The sequence below is a fragment of the Amblyraja radiata genome, chromosome 7, assembly GCF_010909765.2.
Source record: "Amblyraja radiata isolate CabotCenter1 chromosome 7, sAmbRad1.1.pri, whole genome shotgun sequence".
Classification (NCBI taxonomy): Eukaryota; Metazoa; Chordata; class Chondrichthyes; order Rajiformes; family Rajidae; genus Amblyraja; species Amblyraja radiata.
This window is the reverse complement of record NC_045962.1, coordinates 72107428-72133613: the sequence shown is the minus strand read 5'-3', so window position 1 is coordinate 72133613 and position 26186 is coordinate 72107428. Positions and strand designations below refer to the sequence as shown.

Here is a 26186-nt window from a genome sequence, read left to right as displayed (position 1 = left end):
CCCGCGGAGTTACTCCAGCTTTTTGTGTCTATCTTCGGTTTAAACCACCATCTGCAGTTCCTTCCTAAATAAACAATAATAGTGCAGAATAATACTAATGATAATAAACAATCAAATAAAGAGTTCCTTCTCTCCAGATATGCTGCTGTCCTGCTGTTACTCCAGCATTTTGTGTCCGTCTATCTGAAGTTCAGAGGGATATGGGCCAAACGCTGGGACTAGTGTAGATGGGACTAGTGAAGATGGGACCTGTTGGTCAGCATGGGCCGAAGGGCCGTTTCCACGCTGTAAGACTCTATGACAATCATATTCATGATATTCTTGCTGGAATCCCTGTGACCACTTCAGTTGAACTCACCCCCAGAAGGAGCAATGGGCATGTTTCACTTTGTAGAGGTCTTACTACGCACAGTTCCCCCTCCTGTGAATTTGCCCTGCAGTGTTTAGGTGCTCACCTCCTAGTCTAATCACTCCAATACAAAAAGACGCTTCCCCCCAAAAAAAAACATATTTGTCTAATTTATATATTCTAGTAATCCTTTCTGTTTACATTATGTACCATCTGGTGCAGGCTAATAGATGTACCTAATTGGAACTTTATATGGAAGTTACCGAAGAGTACCAGGGGACCAGTGGCTATGAATCAAACATATGAGGTTTTACTTGAAACTTCCTTTGTAAAAAAATAATAATTTTCAATCCCAGATGTCGTTGATCGAAGTCTTCAGCCCGTTGCCATGGGACGCATGGTGACGTGGCGCCATGGTTACGGAACTACGCGGCGCCTGACGCGTGACGTGAGGTGTTGCGGTGACGCGATGACGCCGGGTGTACGTGCGCCGAGGCCGCTGGTGCCGGGCCGGGCTGGGCTGTGCCTGACGAGGAGGTTTCGCGGCCTGGTCGGTGGAGCAACAAGGTGGACCCCTCGGTGAGTTGTTTCATGCGAGATCTAACTCTCTCTCTCTCTCTCTCTCACACACACATCCCGAGCGAAGCGCTATTGAGACCGGGGATTTAAGTCTTGCTGGCGAGACATCACGCCGTCTATCCCCAGCACGCGATTTACTCGCCCCCCCCCCCAAACCCTGCGATCCGCTCACTGTGGCTCCCACCCTTTCACCACTCTCCCTCCTCTCACCGCCAGCCTGTGACCACCAGGTTCAATAACAGCTTCTTCCCAACTGCCTTGTGAAACACAGCACTGACCTCGGCAATGGACTGGCTTTGAGGACTAGGTAGTTATTCAAGGGTCAAAAGTGTTTTCTTGTCATATGGCCCAGATTGAGCAATGAAATTCTTACTTGCAGCAGCACAACAGAATATGTTAATGTATTGAATATTTGTTCCATATTATCTCTGTGTATTGCGTTTACAGGCGTGTTATTCTGTTACAAGTAAGAATTTCATTGTTCTGTGGATGGTAAACATGACAATTAAACACTCTTGACTCCTTGTCCCATTGCTCACTCCTTGTCCCATGCACTATGCCCACCTTCCCCAGATAAATGTTGTACCTCTCCAACTCATTGTTCCAACTGACCTGTTTCCTGTATTCAGATCTTTTAACTTGTCACTCCAAAACCTTCTATGTACTAATCCACTCAGTTACTTCCCCTTCCTGTGTCTCCCTGTCCACTCTTGACTCATTCCACTTACTGTCAATAATTCCCAGTAAATGCTTTGTGTTTCATGATCTATTCACAACTGCCTTTTATTGCAACCTGACTCTCATAGAGTACCTGCCAATATTCTCTCCATTACTCCTCATTCCAACCCTACCCAATTGTACCCCAACTATCCCGAAAACACCCCAACCAACTACAACCCAACTTCCCCATAAACACCAAATGTGAATTGCCTATTTCCAGTTGTGCTGAATGACAGATCAGCTGACATTAGAGTTGTAGAGTAATAACGTATGGAAGCAGGACCTGTGGAACAACTAATCTGCACTTACCAAGATGCCCATTGAGTCTAGGTGCCCATCTAAACTAAACATTTACTTGTATTTGAACATATCTCTCTAAACTTTTCCTATCCATATACCCATCACCCCCAGGGGGTTTATCCACTTTAATTTATTTATGTACATTTAACGTACTTTAAAACTGCTCTTTGGTAATTTATATATTTTTAACACAAATGGAATGCTTCAAAAACAAGTTGCTCAATCAGTTAATGTTTTCGTGCACTAAATATTCCTTTTATCCTGTATCTGAACGCTTGATTTACCTCAGTACAAGTGACAATAAATTAAACTAAACAAAAAAAATGAAAGTGCTTCAAACTAAAATTTCATGGGGTTAATGGTGATTTATTTTAAATTGGTAAATCCTGCTTTGCATGTATGGAATGCTGTCCTCTAAGTAAGATTTTAGCTTTTGCACTAAGCATTGTTGTTTGACTATGGAAATCTTGTCTGCATGATTTTTTAAAAAATGGTTCCAGTGGTAAACAACTACTAGGACAACTTGGATTGATACCATCCAAATATTTTCAATCTCAATAAGTGACTTAAAAAAAAAAGTGACTACTAAAATTGAAATCAAAAAGCTCAGTCTGAAGAACGGTCTGAAACCAAAACGTCACCCATTGCTTCTGTCCAGCGATGCTGCCTGTCCAGCTGAGTTACTCCAGCATTTTGTGTCTATCTTCGGTTTAAACCAGCATCTGCAGTTCCTTCCGACACAAGTGTTGTTAGAAGTAGGTTTATGTATGTAATATCCATAATAGAAACATAGAAAATAGGTGCAGGAGTAGGCCATTCGGCCCTTCGAGCCTGCACCGCCATTCAATATGATCATGGCTGATCATCCAACTCAGTATCCTGTACCTGCCTTCTCTCCATACCCCCTGATCCCTTTAGCCACAAGGGCCACATCTAACTCCCTCTTAAATATAGCCAATGAACTGGCCTCAACTACCTTCTGCGGGAGAGAATTCCACAGATTCACCACTCTCTGTGTGAAAAATGTTTTCCTCATATAACCATATAACATATAACAATTACAGCACGGAAACAGGCCATCTCGACCCTTCTAGTCCGTGCCGAACACGTATTCTCCCCTAGTCCCATATACCTGCGCTCAGACCATAACCCTCCAATCCTTTCCCATCCATATAACTATCCAATTTCCATATAACTATCGGTCCTAAAAGATTTCCCCTTTATCCTTAAACTGTGACCCCTTGTTCTGGACTTCCCCAACATCGGGAACAATCTTCCTGCATCTAGCCTGTCCAACCCCTTAAGGATTTTGTAAGTTTCTATAAGATCCCCCCTCAATCTTCTAAATTCTAGCGAGTACAAACCGAGTCTATCCAGTCTTCATATGAAAGTCCTGACATCCCATGAATCAACCACTGCTAACTTTATCGATTGTTTATTTTCTGTGGGTAAATATTCCTATTGCCACTAATCTCTGCATTGATTGTGAAAAGATAAGAGTAACTCTTGCCAATTTGGTAAATATTGACATAATTTATGTTGATTCCAGTGCCATGTGCCTTGGGGTAGTGAAGACAGTTCATTGATTAAAGTTGTTGTTCAAATTCAAGAACGTTTAATGTTGTATTACCAAAAACTGAACAATAAAATTCTTCCATGCAGCAGCATAATTGGTCTGTGAACACATTATTCACAGATACATAATAAATATAAAAATTCAATAAATGTAAATAAAATTCCATTATTAGTGCCTCACAAAAGTCTAAAGTCTAAAGACAATTTGAACTTTGTAGTTAGTTGGTGTTTGTAGTGTTTAAGAGCCTAATGGTTGTTGGGAAGAAGCTGTTCCTGAACCTGGAGGTCATGGTTTTCAGACTGGCTGGAGTGAAATAAGAGCATAGTCAGGGTGGTGTAGGTCCTTGATGTTACTGGCTGCCAGTGCCAGATTCCGTTGATGATGGGGTAGTCAGAACCCATGATGGACTGGGCAGTGTCCACAACGTTTTGTAATCTCCTTCATTCCTGGGGCTTCGAGTTGTTGAACCGGGCCATGATAACTAGTCAATTTACCGTACACCTGTAGAAGTTCAACGCACCGAATCTCCTCAATTTTCTAAGGAAGTAGAGTTGAAACCCTGAAGTATGTTTATAGAAAACCAACAAATGGCTTAATTGCATTCCAGATTAAAGGAGCAGTGCAGTAGATTTATCAGCAAGTTTGAATCTTAAAATATTTTGCTAAATGTTTAAAAATACAACTCAAGGCAGGAAACATGTTCCCGATGTTGGGGGAGTCCAGAACCAGGGGCCACAGTTTAAGAATAAGGAGTAAGCCATTTAGAACAGAGATGAGGAAACACTTTTTCTCAAAGAGAGTGGTGAGTCTGTGGAATTCTCTGCCTCAGAGGGCCGTGGAGGCAGGTTCTCAGGATGCTTTCAAGAGAGAGCTAGATAAGGCTCTTAAAAATAGTGGAGTCAGGGGATATGGGGAGAAGGCAGGAACGGGGTACTGATTGGGGATGATCAGCCATGGTCATATTGAATGGCGGTGCTGGCACGAAGGGCCAAATGGCCTACTCCTGCACCTATTGCCTATTGTCTAACTGAATTCATTAAATTATTTTGATGGGTTGCTTATCCAAGATGCATATTTTAAAACCCATATCTAGTATTCCCACTTTATGATTTGCCTATAATTTATGACATGTAATGTTATGTACTGGATTATTATTTGGGTTGTATGATAATTTAAAAAAAATTCAAAATGCTATGTTCTGAATTTTCAACGTAAAGAATCAGGGTAGAATAGAGGTCCATATCTTTTGATAACCTGGAGGCAAATATTAGAAAAATATGACAATTATAGGATTATTATCGGATTATTAATATTTTTGACATTTCTTTTGTTTTTTGGCGCAGAAGAAACAATTGGCAAAGAAAACAAGCAAAATGGCCAAGGTATTTTTTTTGGATTATTTTTCTCTTCTTGGTTTGCTTTTAGAAGTGTAAATGTATGGAATTCCAGTAATTCCAATAATCCAAACTCATTTCCCTCCTGATTTATTTTAAAGTGATTTAATATATGCAAATATATTTTGTTACGGTATTTTAATCACCTCTTTGTTACTGCAAAAGACTTATTTTTGCATTAGATTAACTGACCGTTTTGAATTGAATGTATTTTGAGAGCTCTGAAAAGTGAATCTGTTTTTAGTAAGGGATATACATGGCAATGGCCTCGCGGCATTCTATGGAGGAAAATTCATGCCCAATATCTTTTGTTTTACACCTTGGAATTCCATTGATTCATAGAGTAATCCAGCACAGAAACATACCCTATGACCCAAACTGTCCATGCCTATGTCTTGAATAAAACACTCTGACGTTCACCTTATCTTTGCAACATATTATTCACACCTCGACAAGATCACCAATCAGTTACCTACATTCAAAGAAATAAAGTCTGAGCTTGGCCAACCTCCCTCCACAGCTCTATGCCCCGTAGCAGGATAGCCAAAACTGTAAAAGTACTCCATGTGGCCTCGCCAATGACAGCATTGTTGACTGCAACACAATGTTCCCATACCTAACTACCTCTTCCTTTTTTTTTTCAGGTGCTCTGCACCAAAGCCAGGCTAGTTACCTACCTGCCAGAATTCCAGGCATTGGTTAGAAGGATTGCAACCATTAGAACGTTTTCCACAGCAGGCTCTTCAGGGTCTGATGAACCTGCTGTTGCAATTGTATCCCTCGATCAAGGTAAGAGCATTATTCCACTTTATTGTGATACAAGAGACTGCAAATGCTGGAAGTATTTTAATATCTGGCATTTAAAGATGGCTTATGGGATCTAGTTCAAAAGTAGCACAAAGTCTAATGGTCCTAATGCAGAGTCTTGACCCAAAACATTGACAATCTCTTTGCTATTACAATCACAATAATAATTTATTAGCCAAGTATGTTTTGCAACTGAATAGAAACTGATCGAGAAACGTTTTTGCGGGGGGTTTTTCCATTTCATCTGTGTATGCAAGTATTCAGTTAAAATGATATTAAATAAATACTGAATACTGAACATACGAATACTTTTATTTGCCAAGTCAGTCATACAAGTAAAAAGCAAAAGAACGCATAAAACACCTTTTAACATATACATCCAGCACAGTGATTCCTCCACATTCCTCACTGTGATGGAAGGCAAAAAAAAGTTCAATCTCTTCCCTTTGCTCTCCTGCGATCGGGGGCCTCGACCCCTCCGTTGACGGAAGAATCTTGACTCCCGTATCCGGCGGCGTTTTGGTCCTCCACGTCGGGGCGATCCAGTCCCTGCATCGGGATGGGATGTCAGCTCCCTTCGGCGATCGAACCCCGCGTCGGGACTGGTCAAGCCTCTGCGTTTGTTGGAGCTCCCGACTGCGAGCTCTTGATGGTAAGTCTGCAGGCCACGGTTGGAGCAACCCCAGGCAAGGGATAGGCTCCGATGTTAAGTCCGCGCCCCCCTCCCCCCCCCCCCCCCCCCCCACACATAAAACAAAGCAGAGAACATGTACACAGACTTATAAAATACACTAAAAAATGAAATAAAAAGATGAAAAAGCAAACAGACTGTTGGTGGGGCTGCCAATCGTTTGGCGCCCCCTGTAAATACGCTCCTAAAGCTTACTGGTTCAGTAAAAACACTGACTCAAGCACTGGACTAACTAATCTTTATTTTTAGAACAAACACAAATTCCCCTAACCACCGCGGGTTTGATCCTTGTCTCAGCCTGGCCAAGTCCTTCAGCCGCCTGCAAGCAGACACTGCCCAAAAGATCACACAGTCCCAAGCACCCTTCCAGAAGATCGACACCGATCCAAAATGGGGCTACCTTTTATAGGTCCACGAATCTTGAGTGGCCGACTACATAGGGGTGGTCCCCTTACAATCCAATCAAAGATATCAATTGCATCAATACATTATTGACAGTTCCACAATCCAATTACAGAGAGTCTTAAACAATGTTTCTTACAGAAGCTTCTGGAAGGAAACTAGTCAACTAAACAATGCAACATTTACCCTGGAACACAAAGCAATTCTGCTAGGGCTTAACACTTTGGCCAATCAACAAACAGCAGGGTATCTGTCTTGCTACATTATTTACAATCCCTTTGCTGCCATCCAATCAAACTCATGCATTTACAATACCTTGGAGGTCCTCTGCTTTATTTTGGCTCTATTCTCGCTCTGTTTTGGCCAAGGTTTACATTCCCCTCTTTTATCATATGATAACCTATCATCAATGATAACTAGTGCACAATGGTGACTGTTCCATTCTAACAAACATATTAACAACAAGATGATGATGTATTTTCCCAGAACTTCTTCAAGCTTCCCGAGTTTTCGTGGGCGTAGCTTCATGATTCCCGTCTGATGAGTCTTCACCTCCCGAGTTTTCGTGGGGGCGAATTCCCTCCATCCGTGTTACTAATTCATCTGTGCTTGATCCGTAGTAGAGTTTGAAGTTCCTAAAAGAACGTGGGATAAACAGTCCATACTTCCACTGATAGATACTCTTACAGTGGTGGATATGTACCCACATATTCTTTCCTTCTACTCTCATCAGAAGGCCTCTCTCTGTCCACTGCTCATATTCTATAATACAATTCTTCCAACACTAGGATCAAAGCTAGAATGTGGTCAGTTATCTCCGCAGTTACATGGTGAAAAGTGATTATTTTTATTGTACTCTTAATGAAGGTTTCTCATATGAATTTCAGCTGGCTTCAGTCCAGATTTCCCTACAGGCGTGACTATTATTTAAAAGACCATGGGGAATACTTTAATCCAGCCAAATTCAGTCTCAGCCTTTAATTTAACTAATTTAGGTTTCAGGGTCTGTCTTACCCCTTTTACAAAACCAACAGCCTGCAGTCGATATTTACAATTCAATTACTGCGGACTTCCCAGCTGTTTATATAATTTTCATCAATTTGTTTTAATATATTGTGGATCATTATTTAGATTGAATCAAATAGGGATGCCAAATCTTGGGACAATTTTCTTTTAACTCCTTGATAATATTAGCCGCTTTATTATCAAGGGTTGGATATATTTTGATCCACCGATCAAATGCATCGACTCTGATAACAAATACCCACTCCCCTGGTACTTCCTCTAACTCAAAGTAATTCTCTTTCTAGTATGTTGAACAGACTCATAGACAATAGGGGTTCTTCCTTATCATTAGTCTCCTCCTGCCACTGAGTAACTTTCTGGATGGTTAGTATCGACCTCTCCGAGGGGAACTCGTCATTCAAACTTTCAGTCTACCTCATCATTTTAAAGCACCACCTTGTGTTCGCAGGGCATTTATTTCACTGTTGAATCCACACCGTATTTCTGATATCTGCTAGGGGCTGTCCTTTCCTTGATGGTCACTAAACAGTCCCGTCCCATCTCCGACTGTTTTCCTAGGGGTGAGACAAGAAAAATGCCAGGTCAATAATCAAATTTCTAGCTACTTTTGAACCAGATCCCATGCCATCTATAGATGCCAGATTTTAAAATACTTCCAATACACTACTATAGTCATGAATCATATCCCACACTTTAAGGAATCTAATTTAGAACCGGTCAAATTATTATGTATGGTCATTTTGAATTTAGGCACAAAGTGGGTGTCCCCGAGGCACAGAGTAGTATTTATTCTTAGGCTTCCATATTTAATTCAAAATGGCCCATCCAGACAAAGTATTCCAGTGATGGTTTTTTTTAAAGTTGGAGCTTGCCTTAATGGTCTTTAGAGACATTCTGTACTTTTCCAGTTTCTTGAGACTTAGTTCCTTTTCTTTACTGGTGTCAAATATTGGGTTCTTATGTCTGTAAGGTTTGGCACTAGGGTGTGTGTAGATAGATCTTCTTCTTCTTCTTGATGTTAGATTTGCAAGAGGAGGAATACTACTGTGAGGAGCAACCTTTCCTGTCTTTTGGCATTTCCCAGATGTTGTTGGTGGCCTCTGATCTTAGATATTGAGGTGGCAGGACAGTGTTACTTCTCTCTGGGGAGCTACTTGGATGGAATTGATGGTTACACATCCTACCTGAGCTGTGCCTTCTGCCCGTTCTTGAGGGTTCACATGCTCTTTTACCTCACTCCACAGACGATGGCGTATATAGGCAACACCGTCCTGAAGGCACAACCACTCAACAACAATTTTTTTAATGAATTTACATTTGTTTGGATTCACAACTCTCTGGGTGAAGAAGATTTTCCTCATCTCAGTCCTAAATGGCCTACCCCTTATTCTTAAACTGTGACCCCCTGGTTCTGGACTCCCCCAACATCGGGAACATTTCTCCTGCATCTAGCCTGTCCAATCCTTTAAGAATTTTACATATTTCTATACGATATCCTCTCATCCTTCTAAATTCCAGTGAATACAAGCCCAGTCGACCCATTGTTTCATCATATGTCAGACCCGCCATCCCGGGAATTAACCTGGTGAATTCACCCGGGCCATATACAACTGCAGTATAAACTCAAATCCTCTCGCAATGAAGGCCAACAAGCCATTAGCTTTCTTCACTGCCTGCTGTACCTGCATGTTTCCTTTCAGTGACTGATGTACAAGCACACCCAGGTCTCATTACGCCTCCCCTTTTCCTAATCTGACACCATTCAGATAATAATCTGCCTTCCTGTTCTTGTCACCATAGTGGATAACCTCACATTTATCCATATTATACTGCATCTGCCCAATCCCACAACCTATCCAAGTCACCCTGCAGCCTCATAGCATCCTCTTCACAGCTTACACTGCCACCCAGCTTTGTGTCATCCGCAAACTTAGAGATGTTCCGTTTAATTCCCTCGTCTAAAAGATGATTCAACCCAAAGTAATTATTCATTTTTTTAGAGATTAGGGGCAACTATTCTCATTTGTGTAAATCATAAAGGTTTCAAAGGTATTTTATTGTCACATGTACCAATTAAGGTACAGTGATATGTGAATTACCAAACAGCCATACGTGTAAAAAAACAAGACACTCAACTACATAAAAGTTAACATTGACATCCGCCACAGCAGATACCCCACATTTCTCACTCTGATAGAAGGCAAAAAAGTCCAACTTCTTCCTCTTTATTCTCCTGCGGTCGGGGCAGTCAAACAATACGTCGGGGCGATTGAAGCCTCTGCAGCCGGCGAATGAAGCTTCTGCAGCCGGCGATTGAAGCTTCTGCAGCCGGCGATTGAAGCTTCTGCAGCCGGCGATTGAAGCTCCCACAGCCGCCACGGTCAAAGCTCTCGCGTCGGGTCGGTCGAAGCTCTCGCGTCGGGGCGGTCGAAGCTCTCGCGTCGGGGCGGTCGAAGCTCTCGCGTCGGGGCGGTCGAAGCTCTCGCGTCGGGGCGGTCGAAGCTCTCGCGTCGGGGCGGTCGAAGCTCTCGCGTCGGGGCGGTCGAAGCTCTCGCGTCGGGGCGGTCGAAGCTCTCGCGTCGGGGAGGTCGAAGCTCTCGCGTCGGGGCGGTCGAAGCTCCCGCGTCGGGGAGGTCGAAGCTCTCGCGTCGGGGCGGTCGAAGCTCTCGCGTCGGGGAGGTCGAAGCTCTCGCGTCGGGGCGGTCGAAGCTCTCGCGTCGGGGAGGTCGAAGCTCTCGCGTCGGGGAGGTCGAAGCTCTCGCGTCGGGGCGGTCGAAGCTCTCGCGTCGGGGAGGTCGAAGCTCTCGCGTCGGGGCGGTCGAAGCTCTCGCGTCGGGGAGGTCGAAGCTCCTGCAACTTGGAGTTCCCGATCAGTGTCTGACCAGAGACCGCGAACTCCGTGATGTTAAGTCAGCAAGCACCCACGGTTGGCGCTCTGATGGTGAAGGGATCGCAGGCTCCGCGATGTTAAAGACCCGCAGGCTCCCAGCAATAGAGCTCTCAAAAGTCGGTCTCCAACAAAGGCCGTCAACTCCTTGATGTTAGGCATTAATGTGGACGGAGATACGATACAGATCTCCATCGAGGTAAGAGATTAGGAAAAATTCCCCCCAATCCCCCCCACTCCCCTAACCCCCCACATAAACCATTAGCTTGTTTTACTAAAAACATACATTTAACACATACTATTAAAACACAAAGAAGGAACCGACAGACAAACTGTTGGAGAGGAGGAAGCCATTGCTGGCGCCACCCGGTGGTAGAATCTCCATCACCTCACTATAGAAATGTTGTACTGTCAGTAATAGGCTGGACTGGTAATTTGCGTCAGTATTTCATTACACTTCAGGGCAGAAGCTCTCCCTGACCTTCCTGCCTCCATCCAGATTGTTAATATGTAGACATCTTTTTTTTTTAATATAAGCTCTTAATATATGCAATTTCCTCTGTCCAATTTTAGGAGTTAATTTACTAATCTTAAAAATACAATTTAAATCATTTTTTATCTCTTATTTTCCCTTAACAAAAAACAGCTGAACCTCTTGATTCTTTCCACATACTATTTATTCCTGATCCTTTCTCTCGTGGCTGTTTCAAGGCCAATACATTTCCTTCCTTCAGTTTGGAGAATTTTGTTAATTAACTATTTCAGGTTAATTCTGATAATTCTTTTTACATGGTTTACAGTGCTCTTACGTGTGGTTTGAAGATCTCAGCTTCAGGTGCACTGCGAACAAGCATACCATTTATAGATGGTACTTTATTGAAGCACCGACTTGGTGGAACTGCTGCCAGCTTTTGTATGAGTTATTGAATGCTTGTCTTTTTAAGTCTGTGTTGTCCAATGGATATTTTAAAAAACAAGTGCGGTAACGACACCCTTTTAACCATACGCCTTAGTTTTAGTAGACGCCATTTTTCAATATTAAGAAAACATTGCCTTAAATGTGCTTTAGTTGTTTATTGACTTAAGGGACCTCATTATCATTCAATTGACCCAGGAGCAGAATAAGGGTCAATCTGAAAATAATACTTGTACGCTATGTTTTTAAATTACTGCAAATAGCATTTAGGAAAATGGGTGACAATAAATCGTCATGGTAAGGATTTGTATCTTTAAAATTCGAGTTCCTGAAATGATGACCTCTGATTTAGAACAATAATTTTCATAGTGACTACTGTTTTTATTTTTTAATCTCACATATTTTCTCCTCCACTTATGTAAATTTTGAATCCTTGCGTATAATTTAAACAGCACTTATCTTCTTGTCATACTTGTTAGGTTTGCAGACTGTATGGCCTGATGAAAAGATGGGACCATTTGGGCCTCAAGATCAACGATTTCAACTGCCGGGTAACATAGGCTTTGACTCCCACATTAACGGAGTTGCTCACCTGAAGAGAATCTCAGTCCGCAGATCGCTACCAGATGTTCTAACAGAGCCATTATCCAGTGAAAAGCACGAGTTCATCCTCGCACAGTTTGTGAATGAATTTCAGGCAAGAAAACACAATTTTTAATGAGCTAATAGTTTAAGATTTAAGTTTCAACATCTCTTGATTGTAATTAGATTTTTTGCCTTCTAACAGTTTAGCAAATTTCCATTATTTTTATGGAATTGGTGATAACACGAAGCTGGTTCTCCTATTTATTGGTTTCAGCTATCATTTTGCAGACATTTAGCAATGATTGCTGATAGGTGAAAAATCGGAACATTGATGTGATACAAAAGTGGACACATCTAATTTGGCTTTAAAACTAAAGCCTGGTGACATTGTAAAAGTGATGACGCGTGAAATAGTCATTTTGCTTAAATGAGAATATTATTAGAGCAACTACTTTTGTATTTGCAGGTCTGATATCACAGCTTAAAATCACAGTATTTGTTTTATTATAAGTCGTGATTGTAAATTTTACTTTACAACCGAGTGATAGTGCAGATATTTGAAGATTGCAAAGAATAACACCAGATGGTTCCTCTATTATTAGTAACTGCTTTGTGGGAATAACGTTAGTGAGGGTTAAGTTTACTTAATCTTTATATTTGGAAAGCCAGTCTGATGGGCCTGTCCCACAGGTGATTTTTCAGGCGACTGTCACGACCATGAAGTCGACTCGCCGACAACTACTCGTGAACATGTGGCGACCGCATAGTCTCCTGCAGTCGCCTAAAATGTCGCCTAAGTGGGACAGGGCCATTACCATATTATCACCATCCCTTCATACTGCTGCACAGTATTTTATGTTCTTACAATTTAATGTAACTATGATTAAGTGTTTACAATTGAAACAGAAGAAGTCAATTCCATCTTAATTGTCTGGTGTTAAAACTATTCCTGGCTTTTATTTCAGGGAAATGAAGCAGAACCTCAACCACAACACATCACTCTTGCAGAAAGTTACTTTGAGAATGCAAAGGTGGAATGTGTCATACAAACCTGCCCTGAGCTTCTGCGCAAAGGTCTGTTATTTGAGCAAATAAAATGAATTTATTAATCAGAAATTTAATTTATACAATAGAACACCTTGTACAATAAAACTCTGATAATACACACTCTGACCATGTGGGAATCCTGTCCAAAAGTGCTAGAAGAATTCAGCAAGTCAGGTCAGACTGGTGGAGTAAGGGGGGAGAAAGCTGAGAAGAGAGATGGGGGAGGGGCAAAAACTGGCAAGTTATAGTTGGAAAGGACAGACACAAAATGCTGTAGTAACCCAACTGGTAACAGCTGCTTCAGTAGTTCTCCAACTGGTTCATTGTCCTGATTCAGTTTAATGTTTGACTGCATCGTTGTCACTTTTCCCTCAGCCATCAATAAACCATTTTACATTTCCTAGATCATCGCCTGCTTTGATCTGTCCGTTTCACACATTGCATTCTCTTTGTACCCTTCCATATCTCCAGTTTCCCTCTCTCCTGACTCTCAGTCTGAAGAATATTCTTGACCGAAACATCACCCATTCCTTCTCTCCAGAGATGCCGAGTTACTCCAGCATTTTGTGTCTACCTTCGGTGTAAACCAGCAAATGCAGGTCCTTCCTACATAAGTGATAGTTGGATACAAGTTAAGAGGGGGCTTATTAGATTGTGTGGATTTAGAAATCCTGATGTTTCAGCATCTTGCTTCCCGGGGCCCAGTTACTGCACTCCGTTCCGGAGCACAAGGTCAAATGTTTTGTAATTGTTACTATTCTGCCTTGTCTCAGCCACATTCTTGGGTAGCTCATTCCATGAACGCATTACCCGCTTTGTGAAGAACTAACACATGGGTTGCCTTTTAAACCGCACCTCTCTCACCTTAAAGCTATGCCTTCTAGTTTTTGTTTCCCTTTCCCTGAGGGAAAAAAAAACAACTGTTTGCATTCACCTTATCTATGTCCCTCATAATTGTGTACACCTTTATACATTTTGAATGGACATATTGAATGTCAGGACAGCCTGAGGTACTCTTGCTCCTATTTCACATATATAGAATTAGATATACTCTTGGGGCGAATGGAATCAAGCGATATGGGGGAAAAGCAGGAACAGCGAACTGATGTGTGATGATCAGCCATGATCATATTGAATGGCAGTGCTGGCTCGAAGGGCCAAATGGCCTACTCCTGCACCTGTGTTTTATGTTTCATGTTTTAAAATCTGTCAGTCGGGCACCAATAAAATCCTAAGCATGTGGAATTGTTTGAGTTTTACTGTTGAAAATATTCTCGCATGAGTGACGTGATTGATTTAGAATTGTCCTTTTTCAGTTATAGATTAAATAAGCTTTGGCAAGTTGAATAGTGATAAATGTCACTCTTTAATAAAACTTTATAATACATTACATATGTTGGATATGTTGTTAATAAATCAGCATGTTTTTTGATCAGTGGGCCAATGATACAAAAAGCTCTTTTATTGTAATCACCTTGTCATTTTTTTCTCTCTTAGCAGGGAAGTAATAAAAAAGTTACTTTTGGGAAATGCCATTTGATATTTTCCTATCAATGCAACTGATAGGATCATTCCATCAGAGACATGATCAGTTTGTAATCACCGTGTAAAAGATATTGTGGATAGAGCAGCTAGAATCCTTATACTCAGAATGTAAGATGGAAAATATGTTTTTCTTGTCAGTTCTGACCCATGTTTCAGCTCCCCAGCTTAGGTCAGTCAATACAGTGTCAACATGGACTCAGTAAAAGGGTCAAAGTCTGATATAAATAAGTTGAGGACACTAGGATCTTTATGACTTTTTATGGTTAGAATAGGAAATTTAGTTGTCCCATTCTTTCTCAGATTTTCAGTCAATGTTTCCTGAGGCTCCAGTTGCTGGATTTACTGTCCTTACTGTAACGCAAAGGAGTATAAATGATATGACTATATGGAATGAATCAGTTGAGGAGGAACGTGATCAGCTACTTGAAAAAGTAAGTATCTTGTGCTAAGGATTTAACATATGTGTGAAGGAAAACATGAAATATAACTGTAGGGAAAACATAAATGTGTAATGTAATTGTAAACTCCCTCAGTATTCCTTTCGTCTTGTAATACAAAATACCTTGTCCAGGATGGTATTGAGTTTCTACTAAGATGAAGCCTATGATATAAAGGGGACAGTGGCACAAAGATACCTTGTGGGTTATAGAAAGAAAGATATGTTGAGTTATTTTTTGGGACTGAAAAATGTTATATTGGAATCCGGGGAAAGTAACTTTGCTGGATTGATCTACATTAATTACTTGAACATCAGAATGCAGAACACTATACCAACATTGATTGAGACAAATCTTTTAAGTGAAATAAACATAATTAATTATCAAGACACATGCAGCCTGTTGGAATGGAGTTCAATGTATAAAAGGACGAGGGATTCGGTCTGCATCCCAGGGTCCTCAGGGAGGTGGCTCTAGAAATAGTCGACGCATAGGTGAGCATTTTCCAATGTTCAATAGATTCAGTTCTTGTGGATTGGAGGATATCTAATGTTATCCCACTTTTCAAGAAAGGAGCGAGAGAGAAAACAGGGAATTACAGTTAGCCTGACTTCGGTGGTGGGAAAGATGCTGGAGTCAATTATTAAAGAGGCATGTGGATAGCAGTAATTAGTCCAAGTCAACATGGATTTATGAAAGGGAGATCATGCTTGACTATTCTTCTGGAATTTTTTGAGGATGTGACAAGTAAAATGGATGAAGGGGTGCCAGTGGATGTAGTGTATCTAGACTTTCAGAAAGCCTTTGATAAGGTCCCGCAAGGGAGACTGGTGACTAAAATTAAAGCACATGGTATTAGGGGTAGGGTGTTGACATGGATAGAAAATTGGTTGGCAGATCAGAAGCAAAGAGTAGGAGTGAACGGGTCCTTTTCAGAATGGCAGGCAGTGGCAAGTGGAGTGCCGCAAGGCTCGGTGTTGGGGCCGCAACTGTTTACCATATATATTAATGATTTGGAAGAGGGAATTAGGAGCAACACTAGCAAGTTTGCGGATGGCACAAAGCTGGGTGGCAGTGTGAACTGTGAAGAGGATGTTAGGAGGTTGCAGGGTGACCTGGACAGGTTGAGTGAGTGGGCAGATGTGTGGCAGGTGCAGTATAATATAGATAAATGTGAGGTTATCCACTTTGGCGGCCAAAACAAGGGGGCAAATTATTATTTCAATGTGGTTAGGTTAGGTAAAGGGGAGGTGCAGCGAGACCTGGGCGTCCTTGTACACCGGTCACTGAAAGTTGGTTTACAGGTACAGCAGGCAGTGAAGAAAGCTAATGGAATGTTGGCCTTCATAACAAGAGGATTTCAGTATAGGAGTAAAGAGGTTCTTCTGCAGTTGTATAGGTCTCTGGTAAGACCACATCTGGAGTATTGTGTACAGTTTTGGTCTAATTTGAGGAAGGACATCCTTGTGATTGAGGCAGTGCAGCATAGGTTCACGAGATTGATCCCTGGGATGGCAGGACTGTCATATGAGGAAAGATTGTAAAGACTAGGCTTGTATTTACTGGAGTTTAAAAGGATGAGGGAGGATCTTATAGAAACATATAAAATTATAAAAGGACTAGACAAGCTAGATGCAGGAAAAATGTTCCCAATGTTGGGCGAGTCCAGAACCAGGGGCCACAGTCTTAGAATAAAGGGGAGGTCATTTATTGGGAGGTCACGGTCCCTCAGATCCACATCAGCCGATCTCCTCTCCATCCACAAATCCAACCTCCGTAGTTTTGGGGACAGAGCCTTCTCCAGGGCAGCTCCCAGGCTCTGGAACTCCCTCCCCCAACTGATCCGCAATTCCGTGTCCCTCACCATCTTCCAGTCCCGCCTCAAGACCCATCTCTTCACCTCTGCCTATCCTTAGCCCCACGTCCCCCTCCCTTTTCATCTGTGCATTAATTGCCTCATATTGTGTTTTGAATTGAATTCTGTCTTTACTTTGTGTACTAGTCATGTCTCTACTATTTATTTCATTCCCCTTACATGTTTTTCCTCTACCTGCTAAATTTTTGTAAGGTGTCCTTGAGACTCTTGAAAGGCATCCATAAATAATTTATTATTATTATTATTATTTAAGACTGAGGTGAGAAAAAAAATTTTCACCCAGAGAGTTGTGAAATTATGGAATTCCCTGCCACAGAGGTCAGTGGAGGCCAAGTCACTGGATGGATTTAAGAGTGAGTTAGATAGAGCTCCAGGGGGCTAGTGGAGTCAAGGGATATGGGGAGAAGGCAGGCACGGGTTATTGATAGGGGACGATCAGCCATGATCACAATGAATGGCGGTGCTGGCTCGAAGGGCCGAATGGCGGCCTCCTGCACCTATTTTCTATGTTTCTATGAGACCCAAGAGTATAGTTTAGTTTAGTTCAGAGATGGTGTGGAAACGGGCTCTTCGGCCCAACGAGTCTGCGCCAACCAACGATCCCCGGACACTAACCCTATCCTACACATGTGCTTGGGATAATTTACAATTTTACTCTAGCCAATCGACCTACAAACCTGACTGCAGTTTAAAATTGTGAAGGGCTCAGAAAGAGAAAGGAAGAGAAACCCCCTAACTGATGGATCAATGGTAATTGAAAGATGAACATTTATGATGATAGGCAAAAATAATTGCATCATTAGTCAGCATTTATTTTTCATCCCTAATTACGCAGAAGAAATGAAGGGAAACAGATACAGTCCTGTTAGACTCCTATAGTGCATCTGGGTAGGGCCTTCACCGGTAAACTGACCGATGAAGGAGATGATGTGTGATTTGGAGGAAATGTGAATAGTATTTTCATGTACCTTGTCTTCCTAGATGGTAGAGTTGTAAGTTTTTAGATGGGCAGTGTTGATGTGCATGGGAGAGGGAATAGGTTACAGAGATAAATGTTCTGACAGCAACCATGGTTGGCCAAATAGCTTCCTGTATCACTATTAGTATCTGTTCAGTTTTAACTAGCTTAGATATTTTTACAATTCATATAGTATCATTCATTCATTCAATTAATTTTGCAGTAATATCTTAGTTTGGGCTTATTTAGGCATTTTACTACTTTAAAAAAATTTACAGGCCAGTTTTAGCTGCCATAGATGACACCACTCCCATAAAGTCAGAGATCTGTTGTTGAATGGATAACATTCAATTCCATTTGCAAATCCTTTTTAGCAGGGCCTGGACAACATTCAGGCAAGGACTGATAAGATGCAGTTGCTCTCCTTACAAATGACACTCAAAGATAGGAAGAAGAGTGAAGTGTGAAGATGGCACAAGGGAGTTTCAAAAAGATATGGACAGCTTTAGTCAGTGGGGGATAGAAACTCTAAAGTGTATTATCTATAGTATTAGAATGGAGAAGGATCTGGGTGTCCATGGTAAGATAGTAAGTAGGTACAGCAAGTAAAAAGGAAAACCAATGGGGTTCTATTCCTTACTTCTAGCAGAGAATAGAAAAATATTAAAGTAATGCTTCAATTATACAACCATATCTGTTGGACTGCAGACCGTTTTAGACTCCTTATTGAAGCATATTAATACATTGGAAGCAATCTATAGAAGGTTTATGAGACTAATATCTGGAATAGCAGGGCCTGTATTTCTTCTATTCATTTACTTACGACTGCATTCATCCTATCTATTTCCCTCATGGTTTAATACGCCCACTAAGTTCCCCCAGCACTTTCTATTATCCTCATAAATCTTCTCTGCATTCTTTTCATCTTACAATGTTAGCAATACAGTAAAACCCTGGATAATCCAGTACCCTCAGGACTTTAGTAGTAACCTACAAGAATATTTTCTAAATTTTTGGATGTTACCCCGACATGCTTTTCAGTTTTTTATATGCGGTATAAAAAATATACAAATCAGTAGTATAAATTTTCCAATAAATTTAGAGGGAGCAAGAGGCCGAGTCTCAGTGAATAAAAGAGGACATGGAACCAGAATCCAGTCTGAGCTTGCATAGTTTGGCTTTTCCAGCCTTGGCTCCAGATGACAGCTACCCACACTCCTACCCGTCCCCCTCCCCGTGCACTCTAGGACCATTTCTCCATCTGTGTGTCCGACCCATGCTCGCAGTGATCATGACCAAACTCACAGGTCTGCGATTCACAACGACTTAATGTACTCATGAGCGAGTCAGATGCCAAAACATCAGGTTTTCTGAAGATGGCTCCCAACCCAAAATGTCGCCCGTCCATTCCCTCCTCAGATGTTTCATGACCTGCTGAATTTCTCCAACACTTTGTGTTTTGCTTGGGATTTCTGAAGAGGATGATACTGGAATATTGGTGCTTTATTGTGTCTGACAAGCAGTACTTCCTTCTGCTGCCAGCAGATGACAGCATTGTTTTGGACACATTTCTTGAATATGGTAGAGTATTTGAAAAAGTTGACAATTCTTATTTCTGAAACCAAATCCCACACAGAATTTAGTTTCATCCTCAAGGTAGAATCGTGTTATACTGAGCTCAGGTTATCATATTACAAGTAACTGCCACTGGACCAGAGCAAGGAAGCAATTGTGTGAATTTCAAATGCATTCTTTATGAGAAAAATGAGACACCAAATTTAGATGTGTGCAATTTAATATTTATATTAAAGTCTTAGTAATTTTCTTCAATTAACCAACATCCTTGGAATTCATTCATTTTAAAAAGCTTCAGGGCAGAGGATTACTTAATGGGAAAAGCTTAGCTAAAATATTTAGCCTAATGTCTCTTTCATCTAAAAGTAAGCTACCGATGGAGGTACTATTGTAGCAGCATGTGGGAAAATGTATTTTTATTCCTATATTCTCTTTCCTAAAGTCACGAAAATATAATATTGCTATTTCTCTCTAATGAAGCAACTTATCCACAGTTGTAAAAGATCAGAAGATCATATGATATGAGCAGAATTAGTCCATTTGGCCCATCAAGCCTGCTCTGCCATTCAATGGTGGCTGATCTATCTCTCCCTCCTAACCCCATTCTCCTGCCTTCTCCCCATAACCTCTGGCACCTGTACTAGTCAAGTATCTATCTCTGCCTTAAATATATCCACTGACTTTGCCTTCTGTCGCAAAAAATTCCGCAGATTCACCATCCTCTGACCAAAGAAATTCCTCCTCGCCTCCTTCCTAAAAGTGCGTCCGTTAATTGTGAGGCTATGACCTCAAGTCCTAGACTCTCCCACTAGTGGAAACATTCTCTCCACATCCACTCTATCCAATCCTTTCACTATTCCGTACGTTTCAATAAGGTCCCCCCTCATCTAAACCCCAGCGAGTATTGGCCCAATGCCGTCAAACGCTCATCATATGTTAACCTCCTCATTCCTGGGATCATTCTCGTAAACCTCCTCTGGACCTTCTACAGAGCTAGCACATCCTTCCTCACATATGGTGCCCAAAACTGCTCACAATATTCCAAATGCGGCCTGACCAGAGCCTCAGCATTACATCCCCGTTTTTGTATACAAGCCCTCTTGAAATAAATGCTAGCATTGCGTTTGCTGGGTAAAAGGTGAAACTACTTTCTGGTGCCAGATGGGACATTGACACTGTGATTGTAGGCTTTCACTCTGACGATAGTATTGAAGATGAAGATAATTGAACACTCAAATCATCCATGGAGTGTTCCTTTTAAGGTACCATTTCTACTTCAAGACAAATGTAAATCCCCAACCAAATTCCAGAGGAGATTTTCTAACCTCGCAATGAACATTCTTTATGCCCAATGACCTTTTGACTCTGATAACTGTTTTGTACATCAAAGGGAAAGGCGTTCAGTTTTCTGAAATAACCTGTTTAATTTACCTTCTCCTGCAAGTTAAACATTGGTTTGTTTTATGTACTAAACTTAAATGATAAACCATTAGATGTAAACCCCTATAATCAAATTCATATCACAATGAGAAATAGAACCACCACCCTCTGTGGAAAAAGTTTCCCCTCCAGTTCCCATTAAATCTTTCCCCTCTCACCTTAGACAAGTTGGACCAACAAAGAAAATTGTCATCATGTTGGTCTGAAAATGAAACTGGAGACATTTTTAAAAAGTTGCATAGAAATGCGCGTCAATCAGTTACAGATTGTAGCTTACCTTCATAGAAACCAACAAAGCATCTGAAAGTTAAAGCTGAGAAATATTTGCTTTGTAATTTCATAGTAGAACAAACACTATTGCTTTAAAAAAAAAGAATAAGACAGATCTAATCTTTAACTTGAAATGCCTTATTACAATGCCATAGGTGCTGGGAGGTGTAATAGGGTCATGGGGTCTATTAGAATGGTGATACTATAAAGAAGATTGACGGCAGGTCATTTATCTTAATACTGGGTTGATTGCATTTTAGGCAATACCTTGTGCCCTTTATACCTGAGGCCGTATAGTCTTGAGATCAAGCAGTATTAGAGATTGGGTGTAATTGGACTAGTTCAAAGCGATACAATTTAATCGCCATTTTGAAGCCATTTGTTTTTGCTTTTGTGTGTTTTGGTTTTTGTATATGTTATTTCCCTGTTAAGTAGTGGAACATAATTTATTTTTGAAATGTACAAATAAGGTTGTTTAAAGCAAAGGAATTTCTGGACAGTGGCATGGAGAAAATTAATGCAGGCACGTTTTTGGGAGTGGTGAAAAGATGTATCATTTTTCCGTACGTGTTTACAATTATTAGCTGATCATGAATGGTTATAAGAGGCTTTTTCCTCAGACTGATGAAATAATTGTGCTGTTGATGCCATAATTATATTAGAGAATTCAGGATTTTGAGATGTTGGTAAAAGAATTGAGATATTTCCAAAATCAAGATTACTTCTTGTTGATAGTCTTTTTCTCTTTTGTCCTTCTTGGAGGACACCAGCAGGTGGTGCTGCAGAGAGAGTCTGGGTATTGATGATAGATGTAGTGACAAAAGGAAATATGAATGCACTAGATTCATATAAGTTCTTGTCTGTACATTTATTGATTTTAAGGGGTTTGGATGTCATTGGCAAAGCCATTATTTATTCCCAATCTCTAATTCCCTCAAAAGTGGCAGCTTTAAACCATTGCAATTCTTTGGAGAAGAATCTCACTTAGTATTCTTCGGCAGGGAATTCCTGGGTTTAGTCCCAGGAACAATGGCAGAATAGCAATGGTACCTGTGTTTGTCTTTCTAACAATATTGAAGCTATTACTTTTGAAATAGTGAGATATTATTTTTGATCTTGCAGATTATTTATAGCCAGTGAAACTGCAACAGTCTGAGCATTTTTTGCCTATTTGTGCTGATTAGAGTTTTTTAAATTAAAATATCTAGCATCAAAAAATCCAATTTCCATCTTGGTTTCATATTTGAATATTTTAATTAGTTTGCTGTCAAATTACCTTTTTTGTGATTAATTGGTGGCATGGTGGCGCAGCGGTAGAGTTGCTGCCTTACAGCGAATGCAGAGCCGGAGACCCAGGTTCGATCCCGACTACGGGTGCTTGTCTGTACAGAGTTTGTACGTTCTCCCCGTGATCTGCGTGGGTTTTCTCCAAGATCTTCGGGTTCGTCCCACACTCCAAAGATGTACAGGTTTGTAGGTTAATTGGCTTGGTATAAATGTAAAATTGTCCCTAGTGTGTGTAGGATAGTGTTAATGTGCGGGGATCACTGGTCGGTGCGGACTCGGTGGGCGGAAGGGCCGGTTTCCGTACTGTATCTCTAAACTTAACTAAAATTGTGTCTTAATTTGATCTTTTGATACCTTGGGGCTCTTTGTCAATTTGTGTTTCAGCTTGATCTTTAATTTATTAAATTAAAAAATGTAATTCAACTCAAATTTGGGATTAATTTCAAAGTAAACAGAGCTTTATTTTTCAGTTTATTAATGGTGCCAAGGAAATCTGCTATGCACTACGCTCAGAGGGATACTGGGCTGATTTTATTGATCCATCTTCAGGCCTTGCTGTAAGTATCCTCTGCAATTATTGTTTAATTTATCATCAATAGTGGTGTTTAAATAAAATGAGAAAATGTTGGAAATGCTCATGAAGAAGAAAAACCTGAAATCTGCAGAAGAGAGCAAAAAGTATTGAATTCAATGTTCCTAATTCTAAGAAAGGGATCAAAGAGAAAACATTTTAACAGGAGACCAGAAAAGAATAAATGAAACAAGTTGTGGTGCAGAGTAAAAGAGTGGTAAAGGCTAGTGAATAACAAAATATGTATCTAGGTGAGATGCAAATAGGAGATGAAGAGTTAAATCTGAGATTCCCAAAGCAGGAGAAAAAACATATTGGGAAATAGAAAATGTGAATAATTAGGCTGAAATGGCTTGTTAACTAACATTGCTGAACTCCTGAAGGCTTTGGTGCGCTGTAATATTGATGTCAACCTGTTTTATCTTCCTCCTGGTGATTTGGATTTTATTCTTTATTTTCATTTTGTTATACTCTCCAGATTCATCTTCTATTATCCACCTTCCTTTTTGTTCCCTCTTACTCATTCTCGGTGGGTTAGAATTGATAACATTGAATTCAATACATTTTTTCTTCTGCTAATTCCAGGTTTCATTCTTCATCGTGAGTATTTTCAGCACCACTACTCGTCATCTCCAACCTAGCACAGACTTTCCTCATTTTTCTTTCTTCCCACTTTTTCCCCAACCCCACTCCCTCTCCTCTCCCCTCCTCCCCCCCCCCCCCTCCCCCCTCCCCCCCCTATGATTTCAAAATTGGTTTTAATTAAATGTTTTTGTGGTTCTGATGAAAAGTCGTAAACCTGAATTATTAATAATATCCCACTATAGATATTGCCTGACCTGATTATTTTCAGTGTTTTCCCTTTGATTTTATTGCATCCAAGTAAAACCACGTGACCTATATAGAAATCTTAATATATCATGTATTTGAAAGTAGGGATTCATCCAAGCAACCACCTGCAACATCAAATAATTGTGTCACACAGGAGTAGCTAATAGAGCTGCAACCTCACTATGCTGAGAACTAGGTTCAATCCTGACCTCGGGTGCTATCTCTGTGAAGTTTGCACATTCCCCGTATGATCTTGTGTATTTCCTGTGGCTCCACTTTCCTCCTGTCAAATGTTAAGTTCAGGTCCCCATCAAAGATGTTGAGGGTGTTTCCATACAAATGTGAAGGAGCACCAATATGGTAGACTCATAATTGTATGCTTATTTCAGAGGAAATTGGGGATGAACAGGAAACAGAATGTCTTTCCCAGTAACATCCTCCTTCTGTTAACAAGTTAAAGCAAAAGTGGTGTACACAAGGTGGACTGGTGAACAAGACTTGCTTAACCCAACAAATTCAAAATGACAACTCTGTAGTTGATGTCCACCCTTTTTAGATGTTTGATTTTCATTGGCACACTTAATTTAACCAGTGAATTGCTTTGGATTATTGACATTGCAATTTTGTGACATATTACAATACTTTTTGATAATCTGTGGCTAAGAATTCAATCGAGTACAGAGAGTAATGCACTGCACTAAGAAAGTGTTCTCTTTTGAATGGAAGATAATAATATGATGAAACAACCTCATCTTCAAGGGAGAGATTGGGCAGGCTTGGACTTTATTCCTGTAGGATGAGGGGTGACCTGATAGAGGTGTAGAAGATCATAATGGGAATATATATAGGGCAGATGCATAGTATTTTACCCAGAATAAAAAAAGAGGACATAGGTTTAAGGAGAGAGGGGAAAGATTTAATAGGAACCTGAGGATCCTTTTCCACACAGTATATGGAAGTGGGTATATGGAACGAGCTGCCAGAGGAGGTCGTTGAGGCAAGTACTATAACAATATTCAAAAGACATTTGGGCAGGTATATGGGTAGGAAAGGTTTAGAGAGATATGGCCAGACGCGGACAGGCGGGACTAGTGTAGATGGGAAGGTTTTCTTCAATAAACATTCAAATAATTGCATCAATATTTGCCTTCTATTTCTTCCAGTATTTTGGACCGTACACAAATAATACACTATTCGAAACGGATGAGCGCTATCAGCATCTAGGTTTTCACATTGATGATCTTGGCTGTTGTAAAGTTATTCATCATGTGCTCTGGGGAACACATGTGTTTGTTGGAAGCCTTTTCACAAGCGCACCCACAGATTGCCTGGTAATGAAGAAACTGCAAGGAAGCAAACAGCCTTGATTTTAACCACAATTTTGCTATTCACAAGAAACCAAAAGACAAGTTTAAAAACTATTTTAATAATGCATTTTGAGTGCTTATGTACTTGAACAGGAAAATTATAAGATGTTAAATATATGTTCTATTTATTTATAGTGTACATTTACTGACATTGTAAAAGATTGTGATCATGAGAAATGTCTTTGGGATATGCACACTTACATTCTATATAAAGAAAATATCGCAAAAGAAGCAAGTCTCAGCAGTGTTGCAAACTTATTTTCAAATCTGCTTATTTATTGATTTGTGTTCCAATTCCATTGTGGCAGCTTATTAGACTTCTATTGGCACACATCATCTTACCTTTCCGACCACTTCAGTGTGCATTCAATTGAGACCTCACACAACCTTTATGTCTGACTTTTCACTAATATCTGTTGTGACCAGTGTTTTAGGGAACTTTAATAATTTCGGGAAATTTCAGCATCCAGCCCGCGAAGAGGTGTAAAGGTAACACACACAGCACTGCCGGTTTGGCGCTCAAAGGTTTAAACAGAGCACTGTCAGTTTAATGTGTGGGAATTTAAACAAAGATCTGTCGGCTGCAGCGCTATGGGTTGTAAATATAGTGCTACCGGCTGCAGCGCTATGGACTTTAAACATGGTGCTACGGCCACAGCGCTATGAGTCACAGACTGGGAAAATGCTCGCATAACAATGAATCTTTGGAAGTTGAGCCTTCAGTGTATTGCAGGTATTTGCCATTCTCTG

At 40.7% G+C, this 26186-nt stretch overlaps 1 protein-coding gene across 1 annotated transcript; it reads left to right on the top strand.

Annotated features, from left to right (window-relative positions):
- The first annotated feature begins 809 nt into the window (after positions 1–809).
- On the top strand, positions 810–25667 carry mmadhc (metabolism of cobalamin associated D). The gene is made up of 8 exons (XM_033024737.1): positions 810–928; positions 4868–4906; positions 5563–5707; positions 12127–12344; positions 13198–13306; positions 15125–15255; positions 23138–23224; positions 25233–25667. Exons 2-8 carry the CDS (start codon positions 4898–4900, stop codon positions 25434–25436), a joined length of 903 nt encoding a protein of 300 aa, XP_032880628.1. The 5' UTR covers positions 810–928; positions 4868–4897; the 3' UTR covers positions 25437–25667.
- Positions 25668–26186: the final 519 nt, after the last annotated feature.

What these genes read in the sequence shown, in the direction of transcription:
- mmadhc (XM_033024737.1), top strand. An exon ending in AATTGTATCCCTCGATCAAG is followed by an intron (nt 5,708 to 12,126) that starts GTAAGAGCATTA and finishes CATACTTGTTAG; the next exon opens with GTTTGCAGACTGTATGGCCT. An exon ending in GTGATCAGCTACTTGAAAAA is followed by an intron (nt 15,256 to 23,137) that starts GTAAGTATCTTG and finishes TTTATTTTTCAG; the next exon opens with TTTATTAATGGTGCCAAGGA.